The 19,285-nt window shown below is 44.3% G+C and overlaps 1 protein-coding gene across 12 annotated transcripts in view; it reads right to left on the reverse strand.

The window, feature by feature from the left end:
- Ptprt (protein tyrosine phosphatase receptor type T) overlaps positions 1 to 19,285 on the reverse strand; it is a 1,076,931-nt gene that overhangs the window by 21,711 nt on the left and 1,035,935 nt on the right. For 6 of the 12 annotated variants that reach the window (XM_076930174.1, XM_076930173.1, XM_076930171.1 and 3 more), the window contains 7 exons: positions 17,888 to 17,947; positions 17,093 to 17,209; positions 15,719 to 15,873; positions 12,253 to 12,388; positions 9,160 to 9,309; positions 7,157 to 7,330; positions 3,253 to 3,384 (listed from right to left, as the gene is read on the reverse strand). In XM_076930174.1, the coding sequence (XP_076786289.1) occupies positions 3,253 to 3,384; positions 7,157 to 7,330; positions 9,160 to 9,309; positions 12,253 to 12,388; positions 15,719 to 15,873; positions 17,093 to 17,209; positions 17,888 to 17,947 (924 nt within the window). The remainder of the gene's footprint in view (positions 1 to 3,252; positions 3,385 to 7,156; positions 7,331 to 9,159; positions 9,310 to 12,252; positions 12,389 to 15,718; positions 15,874 to 17,092; positions 17,210 to 17,887; positions 17,948 to 19,285) is intronic. The other 6 variants (XM_076930177.1, XM_034495571.2, XM_034495570.2 and 3 more) reach the window with 1 other exon arrangement.

Consider the following 19,285-nt stretch of genomic DNA (forward strand, 5'->3'; position numbering starts at 1 on the left):
AGGCGGCCTTTCTGATGCTCATGCTTTATCGCTGTTTATTTTTGCAAGGCACCCAGCTGCTGTGGTGATATTTATATCAATAAGTGCTCTACTCATCTGCCAGTTTCAGGGGATGCTTGCCAGCTGTGTATAGCAGCCAATCTTGGGGGGTACTTCTGAACCTGATGTTTTTACATTCAGAGACTTGGTTTTCAAAGGCTGTGCCAAGGTCTGGGGCTAAAAGATCTATCATTCACCAAAAGAGTAAGCTAGAGTCAGCAACCTTGATATTATAGACCCCAAAGTAAGCTTTTTCACAATTCTCATTCTGTTTCCAAGCTTCAATTTTGAAAAAAAAAAAAAAAAGGGGGGGGGTGGATTAAAAAAAAAAAAAAAGAGCAAATAGACCTTTATTCTTCTGTGGGGGATTGAACCCAGAGCTTTCCAGATGCTGGTCACTTGCTCTGCCATTGAACTACAATTTTAAGGAGTGCAAACAGGCTTTTATAGGTCCCACCTTGCTTGCACTTTATAAAAGTAAGTTACCTTACTTGTCCAAACAGTAGAGCAGGTGGTGATAATGTCTGATTCTAGAATTTTCTGGAACTCTCACTTAGGGGGATTTACCTTATTTTCTACTGTTATCTCTCTCCCCAACCCTTAGTCCTTCAGCCCAGATTTTGGCATCATCCTTTATCTCCTATCTTTAACCAGATAGCATGTTTTGTCTTCCTACCTTTGGGATACATGCACACTCTACACCATATTACTAGCCAGCTCAAGCCACCATCACCTGTGCCTGACTGTTCTTGTTACCACTTCCTGTATTTTCTACTTTTGTTATGAGCAACCACCATTACCTCCCTCCCTCCATTTTCAACACAGCAGACAAAGGGATACTTTTAAAAGTCAAATCATGTCATTCTCCTGCCAAGTTTTCCTGTGTCTCCCTATCCTTTGCAGAGTGAAGTTTCAAGTTCTCCCTGTGGTGACTGAGGTCACCCATGGCACATAACCCTGTTACACTTCTCATATCACCACTGATTCTTGCTATCTCACATGCTCTGGCCTCGGATTACTCTGCTGTTTCTTGAGAGCATCAGATATTTTCCTGCCACACTGTCTGGATACACTGTTCCCTGGGAGGAACATGTGACTTGCTCTCTAGCCTCCTTCAACTCTGGGTTCATATATTCTCAGGACCTTCCTTGACTATCCTAGTACATCTGTGCCTCAATGCAGTTTTAAAATATTCATTTATGCTTTCTTGTCATCGGGTCTCAATATATGATTGAATTCCTTATAGAACATTTGTTGTTTATGGTTAGTCTCTCCCCCTTAGAATAGAAAGAGCACGGGAGTCAGGAATATTCTTGTTTCACCTTGTCTGTGTTGTTCACTGATACATTCCAAGAACCTAGAATAGCTTCCAGCAAATAGCAGTAGCAGATGCTCTACAAATATGGGTTGTGTGACTAGAGGAAACTTCTTCTGGATATCTCTCATGGGCACGTTCCAACACATACTCATTTTACGCCCCCTCTACTCTGCTCTTGCCTGTGTTCACCCCTCCCACCTTCCTGCATTTCCATTTTGGCCAGGTGCTTCCTGGATGTCTGATCACCCAGACAAGCCACCTGCCACCATCTGTGACTTCTCGACCACATTCACATGCAGCTGCGCCCTGAACTGTGTGGACTTCACACTGGAAATGATTTCCCATCTAGCCCTAGGTCTCCTTCAAGCTGCTTCCTCTGTTCAGATCCCCCACCCTTCAGTCTCTGAACAAAAGTCACATCTTTCTCCAGTCTCTGATCTCTATGTATGTGCTCTCTGGTCCTAGATTCCACTTCTAAAACAAGTTAGAAACCCTAGGACCACCCCCATGGATAGTAAAGGCTTTCTAATTATCCTGGAGCCTCTGGACTGGATACTGCAAAGGGATTCAAGTGGCTGACTAGCCAAGGGCTACGAGGAACAGATGAAAGACCAGTGTGGGTGGTGTTCTGAGTCCCCACCTCCTGCTTTAACATGCTCAGACCCTGACTACTTACTTCTGCTTCATTCACTGGGTTTGCATGAAATTTTCAGCGGTGGAAAGGATCCTGTCACTTAACAAACAACAGTCTACTTTTATCAGTGCTTTAGTTCAAGGCCCAGGCTCCTGCACCAGGAACCTCTCTGCTGACTGGGCCCTGTTATCTTGTTTCAGTCTTACCTCATTCTTTCTCTCTAGATAAGCCCCAGTATGTTGGAACTGAAGCTGGCTACAAACAAGCATCTGTATGTCCATCTGCCTTGCCTTTGCCTCTGTCGTTCTATGTAGAAGTCCTTTCCTAGCCATTCATCCTCTGTACAACCAGATCTCCCTTCCCTGCTCCCTTCAAGGTCCAAATCACCTTCCTTTTGAAGTCTTTCCTCACCCTCTGGATAGAATTAATTGCTCCCTGCTCTAGGTCAGCATGGCACTTCATTGCTGACCTCTATTACAGCACAACCACAAGAGCCTGGGATAACTTGCCCATCTGTCTCTGTAGCAAGACTGGCAGCTCCTGAATGGCTGAGACTATAGCTCAAGCCCATTTAGAAAAAAAAAATTATTCCCACCCAAGGCCAGTGCAAGGCCAACACTCGCACAAGAGTACACCAAATGACTTTGGGTTTCCTTCAAGGCACAGAAAAAGCATCGTGGCAAAAATCTGAAAGGCCACCTTTATCTCTTCTACCCCATATAATGTATCCAGAGGCTATCCCAAGAGAGCATCCAGTGTCTCAGGTGTGGGGAAGTATAGGCACGTGGTGGTAGGAGCTAAAAGACTGAGAGAAGCTAAGGCATAAAGTCAAGGCTTGGCTAGGTAGTCAGGAGCAAATAGTCCTAGGTTTAAACTTCAGGTTTTGCCGGCAGAGGCTACATGGCGAGGAGCCTTTGGGGCTGGTAGTGTTTAGTGTTGTGTGTGTGATCTTGGTTTTCTGATCTTTGTATGATTTAGAGTAAGGCTTTAGCCAGTGCCTAAGGTTTAAACAGCAGGGTCTTGTCTTTGGTGTACTTAGAAAAAGCCCATAGTCAAGGGGACTAGTTTATGGGAGTCATTGGTGAAGGATTCAGTGGGAGACTCCTTGACTCTGCAGGCAGAAGAATGGGTATGCCCTGGTATTCACAGTCTGACAATGCCCATCAGTGGGCCATCGTAGAGTGTCCTTGCAAGTCTATAGCATACCAATCATAACCCACAGGGGCCGCCCACCTTTAGTGTCCCACAGCCCCCCTCCTACCTGAGCAGTGTCCAGCTCATTCAGCATCACCACAGACGAACAATTATAATCAAACACCAGCCTCCAGAAGTCTGCCACAGTGTTGGGTAGAGGGTGCTGGGTGACCACAAAGGCGGCAGGCTGCTTGTGGCTCTGACAAAAGAATGACACAGGTTTAGTCAAATATACCCATCAGTGATATTCTGATCATGATGAGGCCGGGATGGCTGCCAGAGGCCCTGAGCCTGCCAAACAGATTTCACACAGCACCTGCCTGCTCTGTTATCTCTCGGTGCCCTGGCGGCAAAGGGGACCTTCCCATAATGAACACATTCTCCTCCAAACGAAGACATTTCATTAGGAAAGTGTCACGAGGATGGGGATTATCCAAATAAATTATTTATGTCTCGGAGCTCAGCAAATCACCATTACAATATGAAATGAAAAATCCTGGATGCAGGTTTACTGTACTGCTGGCCCAAACACCTCTTGTCATATCAGGGATCCCACAAGTTCCTGTACCTATGATGCTGAGGACGGGACCAATGGCTTCAGAGAGGCATCATATTACAGGGATCACTCCTGCCTCTGGGACAGATTAAGAGCTGAGCTAGCTTGGCCAGAGATGACATTGTGTCCTTTAGCCCATGAGGCAGAAGAGGCAGCCAGGCATCAGAGTCATGTGGACCAGAGGGTCAAACTCAGTTTTGCCCCTTGTAAGGTATGACTCACTCATGTACTCATTCATCTGTCACTGTCCTCCCATTTGTTATCCATTCTTATTTTTAATATCATGGTAGGGAGTCAGACACTAAGAACTGGGGGAAATCTGGATGTTTTCAAAGTTCTTTCTCTAGAAAATGAAACTTAAATCTAGAGGGAGGGTTGTCATATGATGTATGTGGTATGCAAATTAAAAACAAACAAACAACACTTGGCAATTAGGGCTAAAGAGATTGCTCAGTGGTTGAGAGCACTTGCTGCTCTTCCAGAGGACCTGAATTTGGTACCCAGCATGCGCATTGGGCAGCTCACAACTCTTTGTACTCCAGTTTGATGGGATGTGATGCCTCTGGGCTCTAGAGGCACCACACTTATATATGTGAGCATACCTAATTACAGGTAGGCACACACCTATACATAATCAAAACTAATAAAAATAAATCTTAAAAAAACCAAAACGAACCAACCAACCAACCAACCAACCAACCAAACAAACAAAACAAGTAAGCAAGTTCACTGCAGGGTGGAAACATTCCCGACATACGTTTTCTTTTTCATCAGTAGTGTGTCTAGGTGGCACACACTAGACACAATCACAACCTAGCATGGGTAAATACATTAATTTCATATTAGAATCAATGACAACACTGCATTAATAAATATATTAATTTGCTCTTGTGTTATAGACAGAGACACTGAAGCCCAGAGAATGGGGGGAGTCCAGTGTAAGCTTTGAAGCTTCGTGTAGACCCCATGTGACATACTACCCCAGAGGTAGATATTTGGAAAGATTGAGTAGTATCTCTACTTCATTGTTAGCTTGTGAGACCTGAAAATCAGCCATTGTTTCAACACATTTTCAAGGTAGCTGGTCTAGGTCTGAGTCAGAGATGCTGTACTAGAAGGAAATGAGGAGAGAAGGATGGACACTCAGAAATACCATAGCAAGGCCTTGTAGACATATTTATCATGTCTACACTAGGGATTCCTGCTTCCCAGGGCCTTCTCTTGGCCAGTGGATTGTCTAGCAGCAAGGGGTATTGGGGGACAGACCCTTTAAATGTTTCAAAGCTCAAAGCTGATGTTAGCATGGCTTTTCAGACATTTCTAAACTTAAAAAAAAAATACAGGCTAAGGCTATTGAGATGGCCCAGTGGTTAAAAACAGTGGCTGCTTTCCCAGAGGACCTGGGTCCAATTCCCAGTATCCACATGGAGGTTCACAATTGTCTCCATTTCCAGGGAGCTATAGGCACTAGGCACACACACCCTTCTTCTGGTCTCTGCAGGCCAGACAAACATTTGTATACATAAAATAAATTAAGTTAAATTAAAAACCCAGGCTTTCAAGACAGAGGCATGGAGCTTGGGTCTTTGGTGCCACCATCTCAAAGCCGGTTGGTTTTGAACAAGTAATGAAAAATACCCTGACCCTCAGTAGATCTCCAAAAAATGGGGAGAATAATATTCCAGTGCCAATGAGACGACTCAAGTCCAGAGCCCAACATTCAGAGAATGTTAGTTTTCTTGGCTTTCCCTGTCTCCGTGATAAATGCTCTATTAGGCCAGCACAGCTGACAAAGTCTTATCTGAAAATATGTTCAAGATCTGTGCTCCTGCCGGGTTTCAGGGATCAGCCAGCAATCCATTTCATGGATAACATCATCCTTTACCAAGGGAAACATTAAAAATTAACCCAGAGGACTTCATATTTTTCTGCTAGAGGCAAAGCTGCTATGGTTACCAGATAATGCACAGACTAAACTGGAATACAGATAAGGATTTTTTTTTTTTTTTTTTTAATATAAGAAAGGCAAAGGCCACAGTGATGACTCACGAGAGAAATGCCCTGTGGACAAAGAGAAAACAATCAGAATCAGAGCTTGGCATAAGGCATTTGACTCCAGGCAGCATCTAACCTGCAAAGCAGAGGCCAGGAGCTTCCTTAATTCTTGCTTGGATGAAGAAGGCAGAGAGAGGATGCTAGGAGGATGAGGGATAATGATAGAAGTGGCTCAGAGAGAGAGAGACAGAGATTGGGGGGACAGACAGACACACACACACACACACACACACACACACACAGAGAGAGAGAGACAGAAGGACATAAACAGAGACACAGATACAGACAGACTCAGAGAGAGAGAGATAAGCAGACAGACTCAGAGAGAGAAAGACAGAGACACAGAAATGTACAGAGATAGACACACATACATACACAGAAATACACAGAGAGACAGAGATAGAGAGAGACTCAGAGAGAGATACACAGATACAGACACACAGAGACAGACAGAGACAGCATACATACAGAGACAGAGAGACAGAGACAGAGGGGGGGAGGAAGATCTTAGAAGGCCTTAAGCTAATACCAGATGTCTTTCTTCCTTTTTGAGCAATTCTAACTACTTAACATGATCCAGACACAACTCCCAGCTTCTACACTCAGCTAGGAAAATGTAAGCACCTGTGAGCTGAAGCCAGAACAGGCTTTTTGAGAACTTAGTTGGGAATTGACCTTGGATTACTTCATTGTTTCCAAAACTTAGAACACATGGGACAATCAGAGGTCAGAGAGGTAATGGTCTTGATTCAGGAAGTGAATACTCTAGTGTCTGTAAGTGAGAAGATAGCTGGACCACTGCATGAGCTGGATGACCATGACCTCACAGTGGGGAAAGGTGAGGAGAGGACCCTGGAATTGCTCATCCCCAATCAGGCAATAGTGCTCTTGGTCTTGAGCCTTAGAAGCCAAGGTGCCCATGTCTTAGTGGATCAAACCAACAAGGCAGGCACAATTAATGAATTTGAGAGCAGAAGCTAGGAGCTCCAGCTTTGCTATCAGCTCTCTGGAACAGCCTCAGCACATCTTCCTCAGTATCTTAGTCTCTCCTGCTGCATGGAATGTCCGTGATTCACACTGCTGCAAGCATCTGCAGACCCTGAAGGTGCGATTGTGATAGCCAGAAAATGCCCAAAGACACAGGGGTAAGGCAAATGAGGCAGAGGCATGGGAACACTGGGGCAGAACATTGCCTTAATTTCAAACCACAGTAGGGGACAGTTTCCTTCTGGGACACACTACTGAGGAAGCTGGTAGAATCAAGGTGGCCAGTTAGGCTCTGGGATTCAGCCATCTCCATGTTGGGAAAGCACTTTTTCTCTAATGGCTCCCAAGAGCTTCCTGCCAGGGCTCAGCTTACATCCATCAGTGCTGCATTGATGTAGTTGCTGGATTCTCCATCTACTGAGATGAGGAAGGGTAGGCAGCGGTCCAGAGGCAGGACATCCATGCTCCGATTCTTATCATGGTTCCGGGGTAAGAGCCCAATGCTGCAGTCCTCAGGCCGCACACGAGGTGTCACAATGTTGAGCGTCTGTGGAGTACAAAGGTGAGTAGAGGCGACTGTATCTAAGGGAATTGACATCCCAGTTTATCTTATCTACCCTCCAAGCTTGGCTCTGCCACCTCTTTCCCTAAACCCATGCTTCTCCCATGACAGCGATATTCCATTATATCCTGCTTGCTGCTATAGGACTTCTGGGCTAAGAGTCTTTGCCAGTAGCTTTGTGACACCTTCAAGATGCCAAGGCTGCAGGGGCAGCATGCCCAAACACAAGCTAAGCCATGGGCTGACAACACCTGCCAACCATTTGAACTGTTGTTAAACTGAGCTAGCACAGCATTAAGGGAGGGCCAGCCAGAAGGGCATATGGTAGGGAATGGGTTGGAGAATCTCTAATGAATGTTAAACACAACTTAAAGTGTCCTGGAAGGAAGGAAGTGATTTACCAGGACTCATCTCAGTGTTAACATGGAAGGACTATAGACTGATGCTAGGATGTACTGCTCAAGGTGATAAGGGGCCTTGTGGGGTAAACTAGTAGATCTACAAAATTGCAAGGCTGTGCTCTGTAGGGTGAGTCTCACACAGTTAGGGACCAGATCTGTACCAGCCAATAGACTAGATCCTATGTGGAATGTCCAGGGTTGTGTACCTTCTATTGCTCTGACACTTGGCATGCTGTCCCTGCCCTGAGACAATAAAGATTATTCGTTTAAAGGAGTCCTAAAATATCAGCCTGACTGGAATAGTATGAGCCTGGGATTTACTTGCTTCCTCCTGCCCAGTTCAAACTGTACCATTGCCCAGACATGTCATGGTCTTGGCCATAGGATGAAGGGTTAAACTCTAGCTTTTCACTCAGTGCTATGCCCAGAACTTTAGTGCCCTCTATTCATTCATTCATTTATTCATTCATTCATTCATATTCAGGCCTCTCAGCCCAAAGCTGCAGTTTTGAACATCCTGATTCCAAAGGTGTGGATCTGTGATGTCTGAGCCATGCTCTAAGAGATGGTTTAAGGCTTAACATGCATACGCAGATCCCGTTAAATTGTAGGTTGTAATTCAGTAGGTTTGGGTGGAGCCCAAGAGTCTTCATTTCCAACAAAATCCCGTGTCCACGGAATGAAATTTGTGGAGAAAACACTGAGGATAGAGTCCCTCCAGATTCAAAGAAGCATGAAATTCACACCAGCTTATAAACTTCTGTCCATTCCACAACATCAACAAGAATTAACTAAGACCTCGGTTCAATAGCATAATCACAGCGGAAAAACAAATGTCAGCCATCATTGAGTGATTGGTTAATAGTTGCTAATGACTGTGCAATCTGATGGTGAGAAAAGCTTTCCACAGCTGCTGGGCACTGCAGATACACACACACACACACACACACACACACACACACACACACACACACACACACACACTCTAGCACATACCAAACTTATCAAGAAAAGCTCATAATATGTATTTCAAGTTGCCTGGATCATTACTATAGATTGACTGACAACACATACACACACACACACACACACACACACACACATTTCCTTATGCACCCTGCCCCATAATCTGCTATCCCAGCTCCCAGCAGAGCATAGGAGGAGGTAGCTAGGAATCAGTGTCCCTATGAAAAAACACACATGCCTTGTGAAACTGTAAGGAAATAGCCACTCACAAACCACAGTCGTGTCTGAGCTCTCCCCGGATACTAGATTTGCTGGTAGCTTGCTTTGGGCTTCAGTGCTTTCAGAGATGTGAAAAGCAAATGTCTGATGAGTAAGTTACCCAGGCTGTGGGAATTTGTTAGGACAACTCAGAGCAACCAAGTTCCTGAACATCGCCTTTGTCCATACCTGAAACTCGTCTTTGATCTGACTGGAGTTGGTCTGCGGGTCCAGCCTGCTTATGTTGTAGTAGAGAGAGCGGAACTCACACACGGGGATGGCAGTATTGCCACAGAGGCATGCTTCCAGGATGGCATCATGCACAAATACGTACTGCTCCTGCAAGGTCAAGGGGAGGGGAAGAAGGCTCCAGTGAGAACAATTGTCTGCGAGAATTGGTCCACACTGAATGAATCTTGCAGTAACAAAGAAAGACATGATTTATACTGCAGAATCCTTAGTTTTTATCCTGTAACCCAAAGGTCTAAGTCGCCAGTGTTTTACAGTGATTGAGCTATACAGTGAATTTCTCCCTCATACAGGATGGGACAGCAGAGTCACTGATAAGGATGAGAAATGTGAACACATGCCATCACAGGTGCTCCAGGGGTTCCACTCACATCATCAGTGCTCATCCTGAAGCTGCTAGCTGCAAAAACCCTACTCTTCTCTGCTGGGGGGCTTTCTTCGTACTCCCCAGAGTGTACTTAGTCTTATGCTTAGGACAAACAAAAAACGACAGGTAAATACTTGGGGATAAAACCCCAAGGTTTTTCTCTTCTTCTGTGGGATAGTTTAGAGAAATGTGGTCCACACTTTCTCTCAGGAGTTGCCAGCAGGACTGGGTTTCAGATGTTACAGCACAATAAACTACACTTAGTTTATTTCTGTCTTATCCCACTTTGCACTCAACAACCACAGTGTCTTGGGTTTGCCTCCGAAGAGACAGCTTGTGCTGAAAGCTGCATCTCAGGGTCTGATCCTAAAATTTGTGCCCCATCCTCTCCATCCTGCTTCTTGGGACCCACTTTTCTCTTCTGATGAAATTCCTCTCCTTTACTATAGTCTCATGTTTTCTTCTTTCCATTAAGTATTTTTTAAATCTATCAAGCCTATGCTCATTATCAATTCTAGGTCTTTACTGTGTTTGCTGGGGGGCTTTTACTTTGACACAAATTTGGCCCCTTTAAATAAAGTGCTTTTTATTGGGATGTATCATGATGCATTTATATTTAAATGTTTCCCTGCCTGACATTGAGGGCCATGTTTTTGATTCTACCTAAAGCAACTGCCTTCTGTAGGCATGGGACTAACTAAGCACAGACAGCACAGTGGTCTTGGCTCTAGTGAGATAGACCTGAGAATTAGCCTGTGGGCTCTTTCAGAGCCTGTAGTAGATTCTAGTATGATGGAACTTTCAATGAGCATGTGCAGGGACTGTTGTACCTAAAACCATGGTAATCATTTGCAGGGTTGATATTGGTGCAGCTCCCATGGGTTCTAGATCTGCTAGAATATCTACAGCCTTAACTAGGACCAAAAGATTGACTTGCTATGGAACAACAACCCAAGGCATGCAGGAGTGGGATAGACAGAAAACTTGATTAACAGGAGAGAGTGGTTCAGAACAAAGAGCATGGGTCCTACGGTTTATCGGAGTGAAGTCTTAGATAAATGATTTCTCAGTGTCCTATTCACTGATAGAATGGAGATGTGAGTAGAAGATACATCATGGGCTGTGAAGAACAGGGAAAATATCCTAGATATAAAGCATGCACACTCCTTGGTGCACTGTAGGTGACAATTCAGATAGTTTTAGTTGTATTATCCTCAGGCATTGGGCTCTCCAGCTAGACAGAAAAAACCTGGGTGTCTGCCTTTCCCTGAAGGCAAGGATTATGTATGTCTCTCTAGGATGCCTCAGCCTTTAGCTCAAGCCAATGTTCTCAAGAATTTTGGGCTGGAGAGATGGCTCAGTAGTTAAGAGAACTTGCTACTCTTGCAGAAGAGCAGGGTTTGGGTCCCAGCACCTACATGGTGGTTCATAACCATGGTAACTCCAGTTCTAGGAGACCCAACAGGACCTTTTTTTTTTTTTTTTTGCATCTCTTTTATTTTCTTCTTTTTTATTAGATATTTTATTTACACTTCAGATGCCATCCCCTTTCCCCATTCTCCCCCTTAGAAAACCTCTATCCCATGCCCCCTTTTCCTTTTTGCACATATACATTTTTTAAAAAAATGTTAATCATAGGCTTTATAAGTTTGGTATTGCTCAATCAGAGGTGTAACCCACTACCCAACCTAGATATATCAACTATCTTTGACTGGTGGAGATACATGAACATCTGCCTCCCTGTCTCCCCCCTCTTTCTCTCTCTCATCACCTAGCTTCTCCTCTCCTTCTTCTCCTCCTCTTCTTACTCCTTCTCTTCCTCTCAGTACTCCTCCCACCTTAGTTCCTTCTACATATCACCCTTCCTGTTAAAATGAAACTTTTCTCTCAAAATACAATTAGAGCATAATTATGCCAATTTGTACCCGTGAGGTATAAGATAGTCTTAATACCCAGTCCATCATTTTGTTGACTAACCAGAACCTCTGTCGTCTCTCCTAACTAAAACATTTAGTTCTGAACCTGGCTTTTTCCTTGGCTTTAGGATGAATGTCAGCTGATGACCATACACTCAAATCTTTTCTCTCAAGGTAAATAGCCAGAATTGGCTATGAGGCTATAAGTTTTCAACCCCGTCAGAAATCCAGAATGACTGAGTTAACTATAATCCAACAGGACCTTCTAATCTCTGGGGGCATCAGGCACACATGTGGTATACTTACATACATGCAGACAAAACACTTAGATACATAAAATGAAATAAATAAATGTAAAAAATCACTATGTTGATTAAGCCATTTCTATTAAGGTATGTCTGAGTTCTTGGCATAAAGCAGGCATTCCATAAGTATCAATACTTCCTCTCCCTCTTCATTCCCTCATTCAAGGCTCAAACACCATCTCTAACAACTGTCATTCAGTCTTACTTGGGTTACCGTAGAGACGGATAATTTAATAGTTAATGCTTCCACAAGTTCCTGTACCAGAGACTGCCAGCATTGTTCTGGACATCTTACCATAGCGAGTTATATAGGCAACCTGTACCAATAGTTATACAGGCACATCTCTTTCTGCAGGACTTCTCCATAACGAGCTTCCATCCCACTATGCTTCTCCTTGGTCAAGGTTCTAAGTAACTAGCTGGCTCAGGGCTAACCAGGACTAACCTCTGTCTGCACCAGGTTGACCCTCTGTGCCCGGAGCTCACGCACACAGTTGAAGATGTCCACAACCCCTTCATTCTCAGCCATGTCGAGCATGGTGTCGATGGCAATGAAGCAGCCAGTCCTTCCGGCTCCAGCACTGGAAGAGAAGTTTGGTGTGTAGTCGGGATCTTGGGATGGGATGGATTATGATGACAAGGCCCCTACCAGTTAGCCCTATCGCAAAAGTCTTGCTGAAAGGCAGTGTGTTGCAGAAGTCAGATGGAATGGTTGGGACCCCAATAATCCCATGCTATACTGAACACGTGATCAAATGATCCCACCCTCTATTAGATGGGAGAGTGATGCTTACCATTGGAGGTTGTTTTCAGGATCTATTTTGTTTTACATGTATAGCAAATGCTTATGGATTACTTTTTGTATAACACACTGTTGTACAAGTGCTTTACAAATTTGAATTTGGACTTTCCTACGAGGTGATAGGCAAGTCTCTCATCCCATTTCATTGGTGAGAAACTGAGCCATAGAGAACTTGTAGCCTGAGGTCAAAGAGCGGCAAATGAGAGAGCTGAGAGTTCTCTGAGGCAGTCGAGAATTTCTGCTACCTTTCTTAATAAGATGTGCACTGTACCTGGCATACTAGAGCCTTCCTAGTAAACATGTCTTTTTGCCCTCTCCCCTCTCTTTTATTCCTCTCTCTCTCTCTCTCTCTCTCTCTCTCTCTCTCTCTCTCTCTCTCTCGTCAACAAATGGGTTGATGGATACAGAGAGTGAGATAGACAGAGACCAGAGAGCTCTGAACTGTGTCAAAGGCAGAGAGTAGATCTGGACTCTCCTCTTCAAGGCCCTGCAGTTGACCCATTTGTGGTGGCTTCCTTAGTGGCTTCTTCAGAGTCATGAGTCAGGCACATCATTATACTGGAGCAGCTGACAGCCTTGATGAGGGCATCAAGTCCCAGGGTCCCCAACAGAGAATCAGTTTCTCATTATTGACAAGCTTTAACAGGAGAATCTCAAGCAAGACACAGAATAGCAAGAGGATTCCACAAAACTCCCAGGAACACAATAGATTTTCCCAGATTATCTCTGGGATCTAAAACAATACGGCAGAATCACAGAATGCTGGCCTATACTGTGCACAGTTTTGGAAGGGAAAACAGGACAGATTGTGAAGGAATCCCACACTGATGGTGGTTTCACACTTTACTTACCCTGTGGAAACAAATGTCTTTGTCTAACAACTCGGAAATCAATGAGATACTAAAGCAACACTGGCCGTGAAGCAATGGCCAGCTGGGCCTGCATCAGTGGTGGTCTGGAAACCAAACCCCTTGGAAGCAGTCCTCATTTGTGGTAAATCGCCATAGTTCAAACTGAGTGCAGTCTGACTTAATCTTGCCTCAAAATACCTGTCCCTATGAAACTCCAGAACCTTCAAAAAGAATTAAACAGAACTGGATCTGGAGATTGGGAAGGAATCACTATATCTATCTCTGTCTCTATTCTATAGATAGATAGATAGATAGATAGATAGATAGATAGATAGAAGATAGTCATACATTCATTCATCTCTTTCCCAAAGCCTCATCCTCAATATATCTCATGGGAATGAACTGGTATCACTGGATTTGAATACTGGCTCCAGTTCCAGTATCAGTGAATAAGGTGCTTGGTGTTGGTAAGCTTTAGTTCCTGCCTCCTGGAAGAGATTTTGAAAAGTCTGAACTTTGTGTGTGTGTGTGTGTGTGTGTGTGTGTGTGTGAGTGTGTGTGTGTCCGTGCACATGCTCATGTGCATATGTATTTTGTTTTCTGTTTGTTTTTCTAGAATAAACTAATGGTTAAACACATGGAATTTGAGATTCTGAGATTAAATCTTGGCTCTGTTACTTACTAGCTGTGTGACCTTGGGCAAATGACTTCATCTCGTTGGGTCTCACTATTCTCATTCATAAAATGAAACAGGCCATATACCTCTTAGCATTAATAGTACAACATATGTAAATTACATTAAACTTCATTTTAGAAGCATAATGCATGTAAATTGCTTAGTTTTGTGCCTGACTACTTATATTCCACGAATATTTATCAGGCATCCATGATACCCTGGATGCCATGATTAAGAGTAGGGATAAGAAGATTACTAAAAGACACTTACTGTCCTAAAGTATTTGTTATGCCTTGTCTGGGGCATAGGATGATGGTAAGAGTCTGGGAGAGTGGCTTGGAATCCTTTCAGGTAGTTAGTGTGCATTAGCCAAGCCATAACAGCCCCAGGAGAAGGTACCACTCTGCTTAAATACTTTACAGTGACTTTACAGGCACAGACCACCACACCCAGGACCCCAAGTGGCAGAGAGTCTCATGACTACTTGCCATTGTCTCCCTTCCTCTAGCCCTCCCCATCTCTGGCTGCTGTTGGGAGCTGGGTACCAAGCTTAGATGCTAAAGGACCCTCTGCTCTTTGCAATGAGAGAGAGGCAAAGCAGAGAATCCATGCCAGATGCTCACAGTGCAGAGGTGTCGGCTAAACTCTCAGTTTTTACCCGTGAAGTGTGGTTGGTTTTGTATCTACAGCTGTGGAGAACACAAAGGGATGCTATGTGAGGGAGGGGCTGGCTCTGAGACATTTGCAGAGTCTCCTCTGGCCTCTTGACTGACACAAACATTGCCAAGAAGGATGAGATGGCTGAGTCATACAAGGTGTAAGAAGATGTGCTGAGCCCAAGGTCATACTAAAATGGAAGGGTAGTGGGAAGGAGGGGGATACAGACTCTGTGGCCTTCAGGTCTGGACATGTACCTTCTTCCAATTCCAAATGTTCTTGACACAGTACTTCATCTCCATTTAGGAGGCTCCAATGCCACTTATGCTCAAAGTGACTTTCTAGGTCAAAGCTAAAAATTTCCTGTCTCAGTAATAAGGGGAACCTGATGCTGGCTACTTGCTCTCTATTAAGGGCCCTGCAGGCCTGGAGCTGATTTTAAAAATAATAAGAGTGAAGAAACACATGCTTATACCAAGGTGTCCCATGTCAAGTTGCTGCTAGGAAGCTCCAGAGAACATGCTGACAATATCAGCTTTGACATTTTCCGGCTTTCTCTATCATCTCTGTGCCTCAGTTTCCCTATTGTAAAGTGTGAGTGATAAGAATGTTACTCATCTATCAAGGTTAGATGCAAAGTAAAATAATATGAGCAGATATACGTGGTAGGCATATCAGGTGCTGCTAAGCCCCATTGTGTCCCTTGGGGTAACAACCATAACAGTAACTTAACCACTACTGCTGTTGTTGTTGAACCTCAGGAGCCAGGTCTCCTCAGAAGGTGGCAAGGCTCTGGGCCATAGGAGGAGGAGTCTTAAAGCCAAAAAAAAACAAGACCCTGAGACAAGATAGTACCACCCTCACCCACAGAGCAAATCCACAGAGGTCCCGTTGGTTGCAGGATGGGGATGGAGAGTTGACTCACCTGCAATGGACCACTATAGGCCCGGCTTCTGGGGGATTGAGGAACTTGACTTGTCGGACAAAGCCCAGAAGACCAGTGGCATAGCAGGGAACACCATGGTCAGGCCAGCTGGTGAAGTGGAAGAGGCGAAGCTCCCGGATCTCATGGTAGCCTTTCTGAGGAGAGAATGGGCCTCTGTTCTTTCACCTGCTTCCTTCATTACTCTCCCAGGGTGATGTGGTGCAGGGGGGTGGGAAGAATGAGGCCCTTGCTGGGTGGATGGGCGTTAATTCACAGTAACTCTGCTCAGCTACTTTCAGAAAATGTGAAACCAGTAATTTCTTGGAGAACATCTTTAAAATGAATTAACATATTTATTTATTTTTATGCGTATGAGTGTTTTGCTTGCATGTCTTTAGTAGACATTCAGAGCATTTTTTTAGTTAGAGCTAGTATACATCTATTTTTTTTTCTCAAGTTACATAATACTTACCAAGGGTCATCTTTTCCTGGATGTGTGCTAGACCCTTTGAAGAAGTGATTTAAGCCACGGTGGCTGCCCCTGGAACAGCTCCTGACCTCACTGAGTAAGGAAGACGTCTATGTGGATAGATCTCCTAGGGCAGTGGTTCTCAAGCTTCCTAATGCTGTGACCCTTTAATACAGCTCCTCATGTTGAGGTGGCCCTCAACCATAAGCTTATTTTCATTGCTTCTTCATAACTGTAATTTTGCTACTGTTATACATTTTAATATGGGCAAATACCTGATAGTTCTGATGGTATTACACAGGTTGAGAACCACTGTACTAAAGTATAGGAAGGAATTCTCTAACATGATTGGAGAGGAGAAGAAATCAGAGAAGTCTTCTTAGAAGAGACATCTCTGACTAAAATCTGGGAAAAAATATTGAAAATAACAGCTGGCATTTACTAAGTACCAGTGATGTCCCAGTCACTCCTTTGACCATATCCATACATTTATTAATTTATTTCTCAAGTCAGCCATACTATTATTACCTCAGTGTTATAGACAAGGGAAGTGAAGCCAAACAATGTTTAGAATGTGTCAGACAGTAAGGGGAATTACTATAAATTACTTTGGCTTTAGGGGTATATAATGGGGTACATTTAAATTTCTTGTTCCCCTGTAGATTTCTGCCTTCATCCTTTGGTACCTTATAGCTTCCATAAGAATGTATCATATTCTTGGCCCACTATGTTGTCTGTTGAAGTCTGTTTGTCTCTCTAGTTGAGGAGTTCATTACAAAGTCTATTGTGCTGACTATTGAATCTCACCAGCTGGGCACAAATCAGACCCTTGCTTTACACTGTCTGAATGAATAGAACAACCAACTGGCTTAAAAGAGGGACTTCCCAAGAAAAGGGAAACTTACCTTCTGGACTGTGAAGGTGCGGATGACATATTCTGCCAGGGGCTCTGTTTCTATTAGGGTGACTTTAATGTCTCCATAGACCTCTGTGTCATCCGGCCAGTATCGGACACACTTCACCTGTGGCCGAGTGAAAGACAGGGAGAGGACAGGGAGGGGATACATAAACAGAGGGCGGAAGATGAGAAGCCACCTCCTTTGGTTTTTCCCATCCAAATAAACCCAAGGGTGATTTTGGAGGCATTTCAGCCCATGGGGCACTCAGTGGTCAGGGATCAGCAAATTGTGCAGGGCCTAACTCACTGCCAGAGTCATTGGGACCATTATAATAATAGCACTATCTTCTCTTACAGCTCCTTGTAATTTTCTGGTGCCTTGCTATACTAAGCCATCTGAAAGAACTAGGTAAGATGGGGGGTTTATCATCTCCACTTAGCAGATGAATAATACTACTGGAGATTGGTGACTTGTTCATTTCCTGCTGTGTCAGCGTGGAGCCGGTGAGCATTATCATCTGAGCAAGGTTGAGAGATTCAGGTGGGGAAACAGCAAGGAGGGAGAAGCAGAAGCGATTACGAGAGGGTCCTTATAAAGATGTGGTCCCTGGGGGCTGGAAGGAGAAAGGCTCTTCATTGGGGAGGAGACAGACAATCCTGAGCTCAAAGGGAAGATGTACCACTACTCTCTGCCCCAGCGGCAGGTGTCTATGCTACAAGCCCTTCCCATGTTTGACTCTGAGTTCCACAGAGAGAAAAAGAAATCGTAGTTTCCCCCTTAAAATAACAAAAGCTTTATTACCATTCCGGGGGACGCAGCACGGCCTAGCGTGGCAGTTCCCAGAGTGTGTTCCGCTGGGTGCTAATAGGTGTTAGGTAAACAAAACGGAAATAAAACAAAACAAAAAAACAAAACAAGAAACAAAACAAAACAAAAAGAGGTTTTTTTGTGGTCAAATGAGTTTGGGAAATGCTGTTTCTACAAAGTTAAACAAGCTACTTTGGTAAAAGATGACTTAGTTCCTCAGAGGCGCTGATGTTATTAATACGTATCTTAGGACTCTCCAACGGGCAGAGGACACAGCATTTCCCAAGCGTATTTAACCATGGAACCCTCTGCTCACTCGTCATCCTGGAGGCTAGCATCCCTGGGAACCAACTTCAGGGAATGCTCAGTGCACAACAGGGTTTGGAGGTGAATGGGCATTGCTGGATTCTGAGACCTTAGAGCTAAGTACCTGCTAGAAAGAGCCTCCGACTCCTACAGCTAATGAGAGCAGATACTTACCTTGCTTAGCATCGCCTATTAAATGTTCTATGACTTATTTGAGTGTGTGGTGTTAATTATATGTTCCCACAACCTTAGAAAATATGTTCCCCCACATTTTACAGGTGAGGATTTAAACATGGGGAAGCCGAGAAAATTGTTCAAAGTCAACAGCTGGCAAGGAATGGAGTGAGGAACAAACCCAGACTGTCTGACTCACAACCAGGAACACTGCCTTGTACGATTGCTGTGCCATAAATATAATGTAGTGTGTGTGTGTGTGTGTGTGTGTGTGTGTGTGTGTGTGTGTGTGTGTGTATTGGTCACTAGGAGTTCCATTATGAAACTGCTCTTTCTCCCAAGTTGCCTGGTTTCCATTCACAGTCCAGCATCAGGAGAATTCATTTCAAAATGTGGAATGTGCTGTGTGTCAGGCCGGAATGCTCAAATCTGGGGCAGCTGCTCTTATCCACTAGGGCTGCAGCCTGAGACTTATTCCCTGGGGAAGCAGCTGAACAGTCGAAACAGCTGGAAGTGGGGGATATTCTGAACCGTGGGGGACAGTATGAATAATGGGGGCAGTCTAAACAGTGGGGGACAGTCTGAAAACTGGGAACTGTCTGAATAATGGGGGACAGTCTGAACCATAGGGGACGGTCTGAACAGTAGGGGACAGTTTAAACAGTGGAGAATAGTCTGAACAGTGGAGGCAGTTTAAATAGTGGGGAACAGTCTGAATAGTGGAGGATGGTCTGAATAGTGGGGAGCAGTATGAATAGTGGGGAATAGTTTGAACAATGGGAGACAGTCTGAACAGTGAGGAAGAGTCTGAATAGTGGGGGATGGTCTGAATAGTGAGAATGGTCTGACTAGTGGGGGACAGTTTGAACAGTGGGGGACAGTTTGAACAGAGGGACAGTCTGAACAGTGGAG

This window comes from Arvicanthis niloticus, chromosome 2, assembly GCF_011762505.2.
Source record: "Arvicanthis niloticus isolate mArvNil1 chromosome 2, mArvNil1.pat.X, whole genome shotgun sequence".
NCBI classification, from domain to species: Eukaryota; Metazoa; Chordata; class Mammalia; order Rodentia; family Muridae; genus Arvicanthis; species Arvicanthis niloticus.